The sequence below is a fragment of the Dufourea novaeangliae genome, unplaced genomic scaffold, assembly GCF_001272555.1.
Source record: "Dufourea novaeangliae isolate 0120121106 unplaced genomic scaffold, ASM127255v1 scaffold60, whole genome shotgun sequence".
Taxonomy (NCBI): domain Eukaryota; kingdom Metazoa; phylum Arthropoda; class Insecta; order Hymenoptera; family Halictidae; genus Dufourea; species Dufourea novaeangliae.
This window is the reverse complement of record NW_015373935.1, coordinates 476,422-490,341: the sequence shown is the minus strand read 5'-3', so window position 1 is coordinate 490,341 and position 13,920 is coordinate 476,422. Positions and strand designations below refer to the sequence as shown.

At 39.4% G+C, this 13,920-nt stretch overlaps 1 protein-coding gene across 3 annotated transcripts in view; it reads left to right on the top strand.

The window, feature by feature from the left end:
- Positions 1–13,920, top strand: part of LOC107185341 (tyrosine-protein kinase Btk29A) — a 186,048-nt gene that overhangs the window by 24,817 nt on the left and 147,311 nt on the right. For all 3 annotated transcript variants that reach the window (XM_015573006.1, XM_015573004.1, XM_015573005.1), the window contains exon 4: positions 3,287–3,586. In XM_015573006.1, the coding sequence (XP_015428492.1) occupies positions 3,287–3,586 (300 nt within the window). The remainder of the gene's footprint in view (positions 1–3,286; positions 3,587–13,920) is intronic.

Genomic DNA, 13,920 nt, shown 5'->3' with positions numbered 1-13,920 from the left:
ATGTATGAATAATTTTGAAACACGAGTAAACGTTCGGCGTTGGAACAGTGGTAATTGATAATTTATAATTTCATTTCGAGGGCCGGATTGGCAAATCTGAAATTAAACAATTTCAGCGCCGGCGTTCTCTTTCGAGTTGCACATTGATATAAATTCGGTTGATGGATTTTGATTTCCGGATTTAATTACTAAATTATGTGTACCGGTGTACGCATTATTCAGCGATGCTACTTCTAACGGAATAAATATGAGGAAATCTTCGTCAGAAATAGATGATTCAGTTTGACTGTAGATTCAAAGGCACGTAATTTTAATTGAGTTTGCTACCATGTAATCGAAGTCTAATTTACATGTAAGAATAATAAATTAGATTTTGATTAGAATAAATATAATTGTGGCAGATGTAACCGACAAATTAGGTGAAATAGACATAACAGAGTTCTAACACTAATATTGTCATGGATAAATTTAACAAAAATGATTACTAACAACCTTTATTCAACATTTGAAATAAGAAAAAATGTAGATTAAAACGTAGGAGTTATAGCATCTAATACTGAATTAGATCGAATCACTTTTCTAACACATATATTATTAATCTTATTTTTATTATCAATATACCTAGATATTCAATATGTTCTTGCCAATGTGTAAACAATACGTCTGACCAATGATGTTCCTATTCTACTTATCGAGTGATGCACATCTCGGACGCAATGAAAGACTGAACTACTTACACGCCAATATTTGCGATTTAACTACTCAATTTTCTTCTGTCTTGCAATATCCAGCTTCGAGAGAGTATTAGAACAAACAACAATTCAACAAACCGCACAATTATTACAACCTTTTCCATGGATTGCATTTTAACGAGCCACTTGGATTAATTAATTTTTAGTCCTCCCTCTTGCAAGGGACTATTTCTTTCTCTCGTGCAATATCCCGCCTCAAAAGAAGATTAGAAGAAATAGCGATTCAACAAGCAGCACAATTATTACCATCTTTCCCTCGGATTGCATTTTAACGAGCCACTCGGATTAATTAATTTTCAGTCCTCCCCCAAGGGGCTATCGTCCCTCTTGACCCGCTATTTCTTGGCCGAAATTCGGCTTGCGTTGTCCGTGAGACCGGTTGAATAGTTTGTACAGCTTGTTTCAAAGACGATGCACCGGAATATCGCGATAAAAGCGAATCCTCTTGATTTTTCAGCTATTTTTGGTTGTGAAGACGGTTTCATGAGCGACGCAACTGTGACACACAAAAGGAAGTACTCTTTTTAATATATTAACATTCTGAAGACCGAAGGGATAGATTTCCCTTCTTGACAAGGTTTGACTAATTATAAATGGGAGGTTTCACTCTTCAAATTCCTGGCAATTCGAGCTGAGAAAAAATTTTTGTTGAACTCCGTGGAGTCGTTTGATTTTACAGAATTTTAAAAAATTTCCTAGTATAGAAGCATCTTTGAAAAAAATCACCAGTGGAGGTGAAAGCGCACAATTCTTCCTTGAAAATGCCAACAGACAGAGTGTTGTACGATTTTTGCCACGAAACTATCGCAGTTCAAAGATAGACAATGTCTATGGTGAAAATTCAGCGATCCTTTAATTTTGCTGCGAAGTGTATCTCGTATTTTACACGTTCTTTCTTCTTTTCGAACCAGCCATGGCTTCGCCCAAAGTTGAATCCTCTCGGGAAATCTCGACAATTTATCCTTGTTCGGTTTCACTGTATTCTCGAGTGGACGTACCATAGATCTAGGGGCGTGTCCAGTGCATGCTCCTCCGTAAAATCGTCCGCGAGAACGCGTAACAAAGAACAAACAGAAAAATATCTAACAAAGAACAAACAGAAAGACATCTGCCAGGAACATTGCTTGGGAAAAGTTATTCGACGTACGAGCGCGCGAAAAAACCGAGTGGACAAGCTTGCAACGCGATTTTTTTACGAATTTTTATGGGCACCATTCGCGTCGAGCATTGCTAGGAGAATTCAGGGGCTAGATAATTTGTGAAATAAATACAGGTAGAGCGTCAGTGTCGAATAAAAGGGAGGTTTCTAGCGGTGAGATATGGCGTTTCAATATTTTTGTCTCTTTCTAACCCCTCCTGTTGCCCTTCCAAAACGACCGTTATTGGTGGTATTTGGAGTTTAGGTGGATACCTGCGTTCTTCTTCTTTTTTTTCTTCTGTTACCTGGGGGGGGGGGAGTCGCATAAATTTTCGGACACTTTTATTTGCGCTCGTTTTCGCACGGTTATTAATTAAACGTGAAACGCTTTTCCACCTCTATAAAAGGTTCCTGCTCATCGGAGTTTTGCCATTTCCCAGTTGTTTACGCTTCGAGTGTGCCCGATAGATCGTGGATGTGCTCGTGATACGTTCGTGGAATGGATTTCGCGTGTGTGTGTGTTTGTGTGGTGGTGGACCAGTTAACAGTTTGTGATATCGGGTCAGTAATTTATTTGATTTTTCATTTGGCAGTCGTTAGCGGAGATTGAAAGGAATTTCACTGTGACTGGCGGTTGTGAATTCGATTGACTTTTATTCGACACTGGGCTTCGGGTCTCGCGTTACAATGGTCGGAATACTGACGACCTTGTTGCTTTTGGAAATTGTACTCGGAGCTTCGCAATATTCGAAAATATTTATGAATATGTGGCGGTTGACAATAATCCGAGGAACACGTAATTTCACGCGATAGGGGTGAAATGTATTTGTAAATTTTGATCACCTAAATCTTGTTATTCAATCGAATGAAACTCTTAATTGAACAAATAAATTTCTCTTATTTCATGTTTCTGTCTTTTTGAAGTAAATAAACGCCCACTGTTTAATATAAATTCACCGAATTCTGAATAGAAAATTAATCGCGAGCAACACCAAACGATGCCATCGACAATAACGTTTTAGCATATATTATTGAAAATAATCCACGACAAACAGCAACAGAAATATCGTTAGAAAAACCTACATATGGTGAAAGTTTAATTCCCCAAAACCACATTTCATACGCACAAACTTCATGAATTGGAACTGTGCGAATACGCTGTACAGTGATCCCTCGATGAATGCGATACGAACAACTGCGTTATTCCTACCACTGGGGGGCTCCCCTTCCAAAACCAATCAAAACAGGGTAAACAGAAACTACGCAGACGCTCGGCTACGCGCAAAAAACAAATTTATAAGTAATAAAATAATTTACACACTCATCGAGATATTACTGTATTATGAACGGTGTTTGTATTAACGATTCATAGAGGTAATTTTCTGTTTGTCCATAGTGTGCAGCGAAAATCCAAGTCTGAGCGGCCGTTATCACGCCGGACTGTGGAGCGGAAAACGTTGGTCCTGTTGCCGCCTGTCGACACGCTCCGCGGAAGGTTGCGATACCTGCAGTTCCTGGTCCTCTAAGCCGTTGAACACAACGAACCCGTCCTCGACGTCCGCCTCGTGCTTCAGCTCCGTGGCCGGCACCACCACCGCCACTTCCACCACCGCCGCCATCACCGATCGACCGCAGACGACCAACTCCGAGGCCAATAACAATCCCATCGTTCACTCACAGGCACGCTCGACAATCGGTTCGTACGCTTTTCATTTTATTTTTACGCCTCCACGTGGCCGTGTTTCCACGTCTAGTTACACGTTTTATTTCGTATTATCGAAATGGGAATTCTTATGCATTAACACTAGGTTTACGGATATTTCTTATACACCTATCTCTACGGACACGCGACAACGAACATTTTCTTTGAAATATAACTTATTTTATTTAATATTCAATTTACGATCGCGTGAAATTGACGCATATCTGTAGAGATGGGTATACCATATAGAAAATTTCGAGATTAGAAGGTATTCGAAATGCGTTAAAATGACGCGTCCCGTAAAGCTAATGTTAAGTATGCAATAAGTAATGTCGTTTCTTATCAATCAATAGTTCAAATCATTTTTCGACGTTTTGAATTAAAAACTTATTCAACGCGAATTTCATGCGTTCAATATCGTCGAACTTTTCACCGGTTAAAAAACATTGTAGAGATCGGAATAAGTAGTGATCACTAGAAAAATCCGTAGGTACGTCACATTTCCCGAATTCCGTATCAGAGTTCACAGAATGCCTCGCGCATACATTCCTGAAATTTCCTTTCCGTAGGCGTTAAAAGTGCAACAATGGTGTATCGTGTATTCTCCGTTGAAACTGAAGAGTAAACGACAATTAAACGATAAAAATCGATAGTTCGATAATCCTATTCGACAATAGATAGTTCGACACTTAAACACATGAAATTTGGAAGATTTAAAAAAAACTCTGATGTTTTTTCATCGTTTCGCGTGGATGATAAGTCGGCGACGTTAATTACATTCGTTATTTTTCTTTTCTGTCTTTCCCTTCCCATCTTTTTCCTTTCGCGAGCTCAACCGTACGTAGCAACGCCGCGCTTAATTAATCCCAGGAGCGCGCGACTCCTGGAATTACCTTGTGAGTTTTACGTTCAATCCTTTGCCCGTAGTTTCTTTCCGGCCGCGGGTCCTCGGTACTTTTAGCCGTATTTCGAGCTTACGGAAAACCGTTTCCCTTCCCGCATCCCTTGCCGAGTTAAGTGTTGCCGACTTACCGGCGTAATTTAGAGACAAACTCTCTACCCCTTCCCTGTTTAAGAAACGTCACGGCAGTTAATACCGGACACTCTCTGCGTTCCCACGTCAGCTCTGAAATTTCGATCAGCTTCCATTTAGGCGGGACACGACCTCCTGTTTCGGTCGGCGATCTGAGAGTAATCAGAGAGTTGTTTTGATCAGCTAGCTTTGTCGTTTGGAAGAATGTCGTGGTTGTGATTTATAACTAGACCGCGAATTTGGGGCATTTATGGTGTACATATATGTTCTAGGGGTAGGTGAAAGAAATTGAAATATGTGTAAATTACAACCATTTTTCTAATATTAGGGGGTATAATTTAGGAAGATTGGCTGCCATGTGGTACGCAGTGTGGTTTAGTATGCTTTAGTATTTTAAACGCAACTTTGATTCCTTTAAAAGCAGTAACCCAATTTTAGTGCTGGTTACCGGTGACTTCAACTCGTTAATTTCGGCGAAGTTTTACGGAAATACCGTAAACACAGCCATTAAGTGAACAAAATGCAATCGTCGATTTCGAAACGTTTCCGTCGATGAGGGGTATTAGAATCGAATCTGTTCGATAAGAATGAAATTGCACGAAGTTAAACGGAGAGTTAGACGCTGGTCCCGTGTGCAAGAAATCCAGGTGAACAGTGTGTGGAGAAGCTAGTTGCGCGGCAATTCGACGAGAGGAAAAACGGTGGGAGCGAAGCGATTGGCCGGAGGGGTGGGTCGATGGCAAACAGATGATCGAGGAGCAGGGGACCAGCGGTAGCGGCGCGCGGGGTAATTAACTGACTGTCGTTTTACCTCGTTAAACATATATCGGACCGCGATAATGAACCCATCCTGTTCGGAATCGGTCGATATCGAGTTTACCGTCGCATTTATCGTTCGCATTAACCACTGGAACGTTTCGTTCTCAGGTGAAAGCTTGATGGATCGTTGAGAGAACACAAATGGCAATGGAATATTATTTGTTACTTTGAGTACCATAGAAGTCGTTCATTTGCAGAAGCGATTAACTCCACGAAAATGATCAAAAAAATTTATTCTAAATATAAAAAGTTGCACCGATCAAGTGCTTTGATATTAATATTTGAATAAATTCGGAAAGTGAACTTGGTCATGTGGGCCTTTGAACGACTGTGGTTTAATTAATTTTGTCACCGTGAATATCTCGCTTGTTCCTGATAATATTAAAAAATACTTGAGACAAAAGTTGAATGGTTTCAAGGGGGCCATAATTTTTATCCTGATCAGTTTTTTGTATTGTAAGTGGACACGTAGAGGGCATACGAATGTCAAGTTTGTTTTCTCAAAAATAGAATCGTAATTCTGTATAAAAAGGTATCAACCAGTTCATATAAGAATAGTACCAGTTTCGAAGATATTTTAACTTCAATTATTCATAGTGGCATAATTCCAATTAATAAGTTTTAATTATTCATATGTAACATATACACTGCACAGAATATGGAGTTTCGTTAATATCCCGAAAGGGATATTCCCAACAGCTTGAAGGTTAATCCATCCACTCGCGCGTCCAAGATGGTGGCCCGGCAATTAACGGCGCCTAGAATCGCGTTTCGCAAATGTTTGAACACGAGCACGGTAATTTGGGGAAGCTCTCGGCCGATTAAAGGCGACCGAAAAGTCTTTAAGTTTCCCTTCGGATCTCTCCTCCTTTGCTCAGCAATCGCGCGTATTGTGACTTTTTGGACCTTCCGACGTTTCGATCCTTTCACGTCGACCGGTTAGGTAATTGCGATGATGGGATTAAGTCGTAGGAGAAACAGATAACCGTGCTCCGTGGCCGGAGATCAGACTGGGTCCACGTTCGGTACTTTTTCCTTTGAGGGTCTCGAAGTCCTTTGCCTTTTTGGAATTGAGGTTTCGAGATCTGGATTGTCTTTGGGGGATTCGTAGATTTTCGAATTGGAGCGTGCGAGTGGGGATTGTCGTAGATTGTAGACTACCTTTATACAGGGTGGGGCAATAACTATGTCCACTTTGAATATTGCCATTATTTCTAATAATATGAAAAAATGTTATATACAAAACTTACACGGTATAGAGGGGGGCATATTGCGACACAAACATTTTCTGCGTGGGTGAAAGAATAGAGGAGATTTCAAGGTCATCTCTATTTTTTTTAAACAGAATGCTATGTTTTTTTTTATCGCGATGTGATAGCCGGTGTTGAGACAACTTCAGCGAGTTAGGTCATGCAAGGTCAAATGTGGTAGTAAAGTAAACTTTCTTTCAAGTTATTTTCCCACCCTGTATACAGGGTGTCCCAGGATTAAAGATCAAACTGCAGCAGTATATTCTATGAATAAAAATGAGGAAAAAATGTTATATAGGTCTGCAAACTAAATCGAAAAATTCTTAAAGATGCCACCAAAAAAGCAAAGGTCGACAAGGGTGGTTTTTGTTGCGAGTCCCTCAATTGCTTTAAAATTATCAGTAAACACTCCAAGGATGTTCCTCGTGGAAACTGTTCATCGATCCTCTCCGCCCACACGAGTTCCATAATAAATCGAAATTGTATTTTTTATCGCGTTTTACTCTGAACGTTTGCATCGTGTTCAACTGGACCGTCGTTTAATTACGATTTTTCGAAATTCCTCTTTCCCGTTGGGCAGACAACGGCGCACGAGCGGAATTTGGCTATAATAGGAAGCCACGGGAGGCTGGTATTGTCCTCCGACGGGCATGCATTTATGTATGCAATACACCCAGATCGGATCCAGGGTGCTTCTGACGCCGCAGAAGCGACCGCAGCATCGCGACGCCCTAATACAACGTTATAATTTATAGCGTGGCGGGGGCGGACCGACCTCCTCTACGGTTTTAGATACATCATCAGCCCCGGCCCGGTGCAATATTGATTACGCCGAAAATGAATGGCCTGGAGGATCGATCGCGGCTTCATTATACTACGGGGGCTACCAACGTAAAAATTGTTGCGGGCTAGGAGGTGTTATAGCAAGCTCTTGGATGTTGTTGTTAATTATTAAGAATAATCTTGTGGAAAAGTGCAGCAGCATTTTCATGTACGGACCATGACGAAGGAAGGTGCTGTACACTCTGCATTGTTGTTATAAATTACTTAGATTGATTGTGTGGGAAGGTATACGCATGAAAATGGCATTTTCATGTATAGATGAATAAATGGAGAAAGGTATTGTGCACTGTATGGTGGTGTTATAAATTATGAAGATTAATTATGTGAGAAAGAGCAGTTGCAATCTCATCTATGCAAGTGTATGTATGTGAAAATAGCATTTTCATTTGTAGATTAAAATGGACGGAGGTACTGGATGGTCTGTGTTGTTATAAATTATCAAGATTGATTATGTGAAAAAGTGCAGTTGTAATCTCATCTGTAGATTAAGGTGAACGAAGATACTGTACAGTCTATGTTGCTATGAATTGTCAAGATTAATTATATGAGAATGTCCAGTAGTATTTTCATTTATAAATTAAAGTGAACAAATATATCGTACACTGTGTTGTTATAAATTGTCAAGAGTAATTCTATTGGACAGTGCAATAGGAACATTATCTATAGATTGATTCTGGGGGAGTGATATTTTATGGCGTGGACTGCGAATTCTATGTATTTGTAAGTGCTTGAAATTCAGTATGGTGGGAAGGTTGATAAAGTTTGATGAGACATTTAGTTGTTCTGGTAACTAATAGAATCCTCAATCACATCGGGATATACTTAGTATTCTCAGTACACTCAATTCAATCATCATACTTTCTTCTGATATCATCATATACATAATGCTCGCACTTATTATAATCGGGATATCCAAATACACTCGTATGAGTTGTTTTAATCTACATCGACATATTTCTCCAAATACACTTAATATTCTCAGTATACTCAGTTCAATCATCATAGGTACTCATTTATGACATTCCGTTATAATATCACCATACATACAATGATCATACTTATCAGTGAAATCGGTATATTATTTAGATACACTGACTAAATGAGTATATCAATTGAAGGAGGGAGTTCTACAAGGTTTTCTCTCTACACCTTTAAATATTTGAGGAAAATATTTATCGACTTACATACCCATTACTTTCAAGGGCTCGAATAATTTGGAAAGAGTTCGAGGCGCCACTAAAAGAGAAGCTCGGTGCGCGCCCGCGCGAGCAATTTCGACGAAGGCTTCGGCCAGCCCCTTTCGAACATTCGACCTGCGCCGGTATCATCCTAATTGCTATCGAGCGCCTCCGTAATCCATTAGCAGGGCGGAGATGGCCTAGATCAGGGGATGCTTGCTTTTGGTGCCCGTTGCAACACATACTTCCTGCTTTTCCTGTTTCCGGAATAGATTCTTCGTGTAACGGGGGACGAATCTCTCCCCGCGATATCTCGATTCTCGGTACGTTTGGTGCGTCGAGTCGTCTGGATCAACGAGATTATTTCTCACGGTCCTACGGTCGGGTCACTGGTGACCCGTTGATGAATATTATCACGGAATAATTTATTCAGGGTCGAAGTGAACATCTCCAATCCTTTAGGCGATATTCTACCGGTTCCTGTTAAAAAGTACACCCTATATACATATACAATATGCCGAATTTTGTCCACCTGAAATATCTTTGTTATTTCCAACAATATGCGAAAATATGTTACGAGTGGAAGTTGTAGGATTTAAAGAAATACAATATGGTAGCAATGGTTTCGTAACAGGTGGATGGGTAGTGGAGATATAGAGGTAAATTTTGTTTCCTTAAATGGAATGTCCAGTTTTTTATGCTTGCTGTCGATAGAATAGCGAATTCTGAGTATAAAAGGTACATTTATCCTAAAATTACTGAGGTATTTGACTTTGTTCTTGCTATTACTTTCGTTATGAAACGTGTTGGAAGATACGTATAGTAATTCGAATGTACGCAATAGACCCTGTATCGATGCACATGGTTAATATTTTGAATATGTTTCATAAAGAAAATAATAGGAATGACTCATCACCGTCTTCCACGGTTCCGTCTTTCGGCGGTTAAACGGTACTCGGATCCACGTGACGAATTATCGTGGTATCCGACCTTTGAGCCTCGAATCGAGAAGGTGATATGGCGCGTACTGACCCGTCAGCGTGTAGCCAATTAGACGAACACTTCTACATCCGCGGACGCCTCTCTCGGTAAACCCTGAACCCGAGACCGTCGACCCTTCGCTCCTATCTATCGCAATCGTGTTCAGCGCCCATCGAACACGGCTCGTGCAAACTCATCTTCGTTAGAGATATCAACGGCTCGATCCTGGACGATTCGGTTAGGCCGAGTCACGGGGAAGAAGACGAACGGTTGTGTCACTGACGAAATGAAAAATAAATCTTGTGAAATGTTTAGGGTTGTTGTTATTGTCAATTCAGATGAGCCTGTCATCCTTCCGGAAAGATGACTGTAAGGTAATTTGTGGTATATGTTACATCTGGTGAATATACTTTTGGAAAGATGGCCATTTTTCTGAAAATCGGATAATAGTTGTATAAAAATTTAATTAGTACTAGGGAAAATATTTTTAAGAGAATCGTAAAACAAACTCGGGCTTGCCTGGGTTGAATTGTTCCAATGGTCATAGTCGTCACAATCGTCACAATCGTCACAACCGTCACAATTTCCACAATTTCCACAATTTCCACAATCTTCACAATCTCCACAATCCCCACAGTTTCCACAATCCCCATAATTCCCACAATCTCCACAATTCCCACAATTCCCACAATCTTCACAATCTTCACAATCTTCACAATCTTTATAATCTTCCCAATCCTCACAATCCTTAACAATCCTTACAATCATTACAATTGTTACTGTCTACCTAAATAGAGAGAATATTCCATTGTATTGTTTACCGTCAGTAACATTACTGTAAATAATGAACATAATGATTAAAATAGTCAGCCAAATGTTCAGCCAGTAGTTCCCGATCGATTAAGGTTTCTTGACTCTTGTGAGGATTTAGGTGTACGATATACGGTAGCGAATATCGAGCAGCGCATACCTGTATTGTTTCAGCTGTGGAGTCAATATTGAATGTATTTATAATGTATGCACACGTGCACAACATAATAAGCTATAATAGTAAAATAAGAAGATTTGAATAATTGATTTGACTTTGCAGAATAAGCAAGGTAGAAAGTTTTGGAAAGTTGATTTAGTTTGAATAGAAAGACTTGAAAAATTAATTTGATTTTGTAGAATACAGTAAAGCAGAAAGATTTGAAAAATCGATTTTAAATTTACATTTTCATCGTAAGCTAGGAAGATTTAACGACTTTATTTTCGCGTTTCAGAACGTGGCGAGGCTGGAATATTTAATAGGTTTATTTTCATTTAATTTAGGTTTACTTTCGTTTAAAAGGTTTACTTTTAATTTGCAGAACAGCATCAGATAGGAAAAGTGAAAAAAAAGTTGTTTTGATATTAAGTTAATGAGTCTTGTAATGGATGGAGGGAAGCTTTCTTTGGTTCTTTTAGTTTTGGTGGTGTAGCCCCCGGGTGATATGAATTTGCATGAGTATCCAGTGTCTGATCATAATTTGATATCAGTTTATTATGCAAAACTGCTAATTAAGCACTTGATGCTTATGCAAATTTCCAGATTCATAAATTATTTCATAAAAAGCAGGATTAAAGAGAACTCGTTCCACCAATTAAGTACCTGTAACCAGTAATCATCCAAAGTACCAGACATTAAGAACAAAAACACTTGAATTAACATGTACCAAACGATTTCAACTTAAAAGTCAGTAAATTCCGTGTTCGAAGACAGTGAAAATTAGTAATTACCTTAGTACGTTACGCTCATGCTTTTGTACAATATTGTATTACATATTACACAATTTAATTTCATATTGCACAATTTAATTTCATATTCATCCAACATTCGTAGTTCTACATTTAATTAACACAGATGTAGAATTCATTATGAAATGGAGAGTACACATGCGATTCAAAGAAAAAACGAACAGGTAGTACTCCAAAATAAAAACTTAAAATTGAACGTGTCGGAATATTACGTCTTTACTTTTAATGTCTCAACTTTCCTACACTTTCAGCAATTACACCGTTCGCAAAATTATATCGATAAAGACCATACGCGTGGTGTAATTAAATTCAATGAAGAAAATAACGGTTCCCTTTCCATCGTGTTCGCCCGCGATTACAAGGCAATATCCCGACTCGTTTTACGTTCCCTTCGTGAAATCTATCGTGGCCCTTTAACCGTTTATTAGATTGCATAAAATCTTATCGGCGTTTCAAACCGACGTTTAAAGAGTTACTGCCTGTCGCGTCCGTCCGCGTGGATTTCTCTTTCGAATCCGCCTGGAGTTGTAAATTCCAGGCTCGACCGTCGTGGTACGCGTCCGGTTGCGAACTGTTGCCCGCCAAATTAATATTAGGCAACTGTTTCAATTTCTTTAGTGAGAAAAACGAATAATTGCTCGACCGTTGGAGCTGGCGAATCGTGATGCGAATGTTGTCGAATGATTGTTCGATTGCGAGTTAATGCGAATGAATTGAGTCCGTGTGACTCTAGTCGTAACGAGTATGTTTTGCGAACGAGTGTTTGCGAACGAGTGTTTTCTATTGAATGTTTTCGACTGAATGTATCTTTTCGACTGTATGTATCTTTTCGACTGTATGTATCTTTTCGACTGTATGTATCTTTTCGACTGTATGTATCTTTTCGACTGTATGTATCTTTTCGACTGTATGTATCTTTTCGACTGTATGTTCGAGTTTCGTGTGACGTCGCGCTTCCTCAAAGTTTTATGAAGGCGTGACCAAAACTCGCCTCCTTATTGGTGATGCCCTGAAGGGGAAGGCAAATTTCTCGGGTTTTTCACGCGACGCGGAGGTGGAATACCTCTCCTTCAGGGCGAAGCGGACGTCAGGAAAATATCGCGCACGTGGTCGCGGTGCGAGTTGACCGCGACGAATTTTCGAGTCTCTCAACGGTAGGGTTTTATGATTATATTGTCTGCGAGTCAGCGCGCCCCGGTAAGGCCCGGCGCGGATGGGTCCCAGGTTACCGAGCGCATGTGGCGGACTGCAGACCAAATGTTCGCTTCTTTTGTCTATTATTCTCTTTGTGTTAACGAAATTAAAATTGCAAAGGGTCGGTCTTGCAAAATATATAAATTGACTGAAAAAAAAGGAATAAAATAATAAAAAGTAACGGTATCGTCTGACTGTATAACCGTCGTTTCGGTCTACGACGGAACACTGCCGAATATCGATACCCTCGGGCTTTATCTACATTGGATAAAAAGCACGAGAATGAATCGGGGACTAGCTTATAGTCGCTCGTATTCGTTCAAATCGAAATTCCACGAAATTTCCATCTCAAAGAATATAAGTGAGACTTGACCTAATTATTCTTCTACTTATTGTTTGCTGTTACAATTGAAAGAAACAGTAGCTTGGGACTATCTTGACTTATTCATTTAATGGGTTGTCTTTAGTAATGGGTTCGAATGTTTTAGGCGACCTTCTTCTGTTGTTTTTGACACATTTGTCTGACGCTTTTACAATGGTTTTAATCAAAATTTTTCGTCGAAACGGAGTTCTAATTCGTTTGTAATCAGACAATTTTTACTGATACTTAACCCTCATCCTTCCCTCATTTTCTCATCTCAATTTGTCTTTTGCTGTCAAATTGACTTAGTGGTAAATAATTAAATTGCAAATTATCTTTAAAATAAGAATAAGATAAAGAAATAGATAACATCATTTCTTAGGAGAAAAATGTCTCAAATTGACATAGGGAGGGATGAGGGTTAATGTTGTTCTGTTCAGTAAAAAAGACTGTACGTATTCAGACACACATTATTTTCTTTTTAAAGTCATAAATCGTTGAAAATGTGTATTTTGTTAATAGAGGTTTTTGGTCGTGTTTCAAATTATACTGCAATTTTAAATATTACGCAAAAATTTTGTAACTCTGGGAAGGAAAGGGGGTGGGGGCAAAATCCAATTTTTTGCTTGTAGGATGGAGCAAAAACCACTTTTTCCGTCCAGAGGGAGGTGGGGAGGGAGTTATAAAACGTAACGCAAATATATAAAAAATTATTCCTACGGTATGAACATATGTAAACAGGAACTCTATGTCTGCCGTACGCAATTTCGTCGAGTTTTCCAGGTTAATTAAAATTTTCAACTCTAATTGACTCGCTCTAACAACGAACGGAAACTCGTGAAGTAGTCCCTTCTTCGAGCATAGTTCCGGGATCAAATAAGATTCCGATTGGC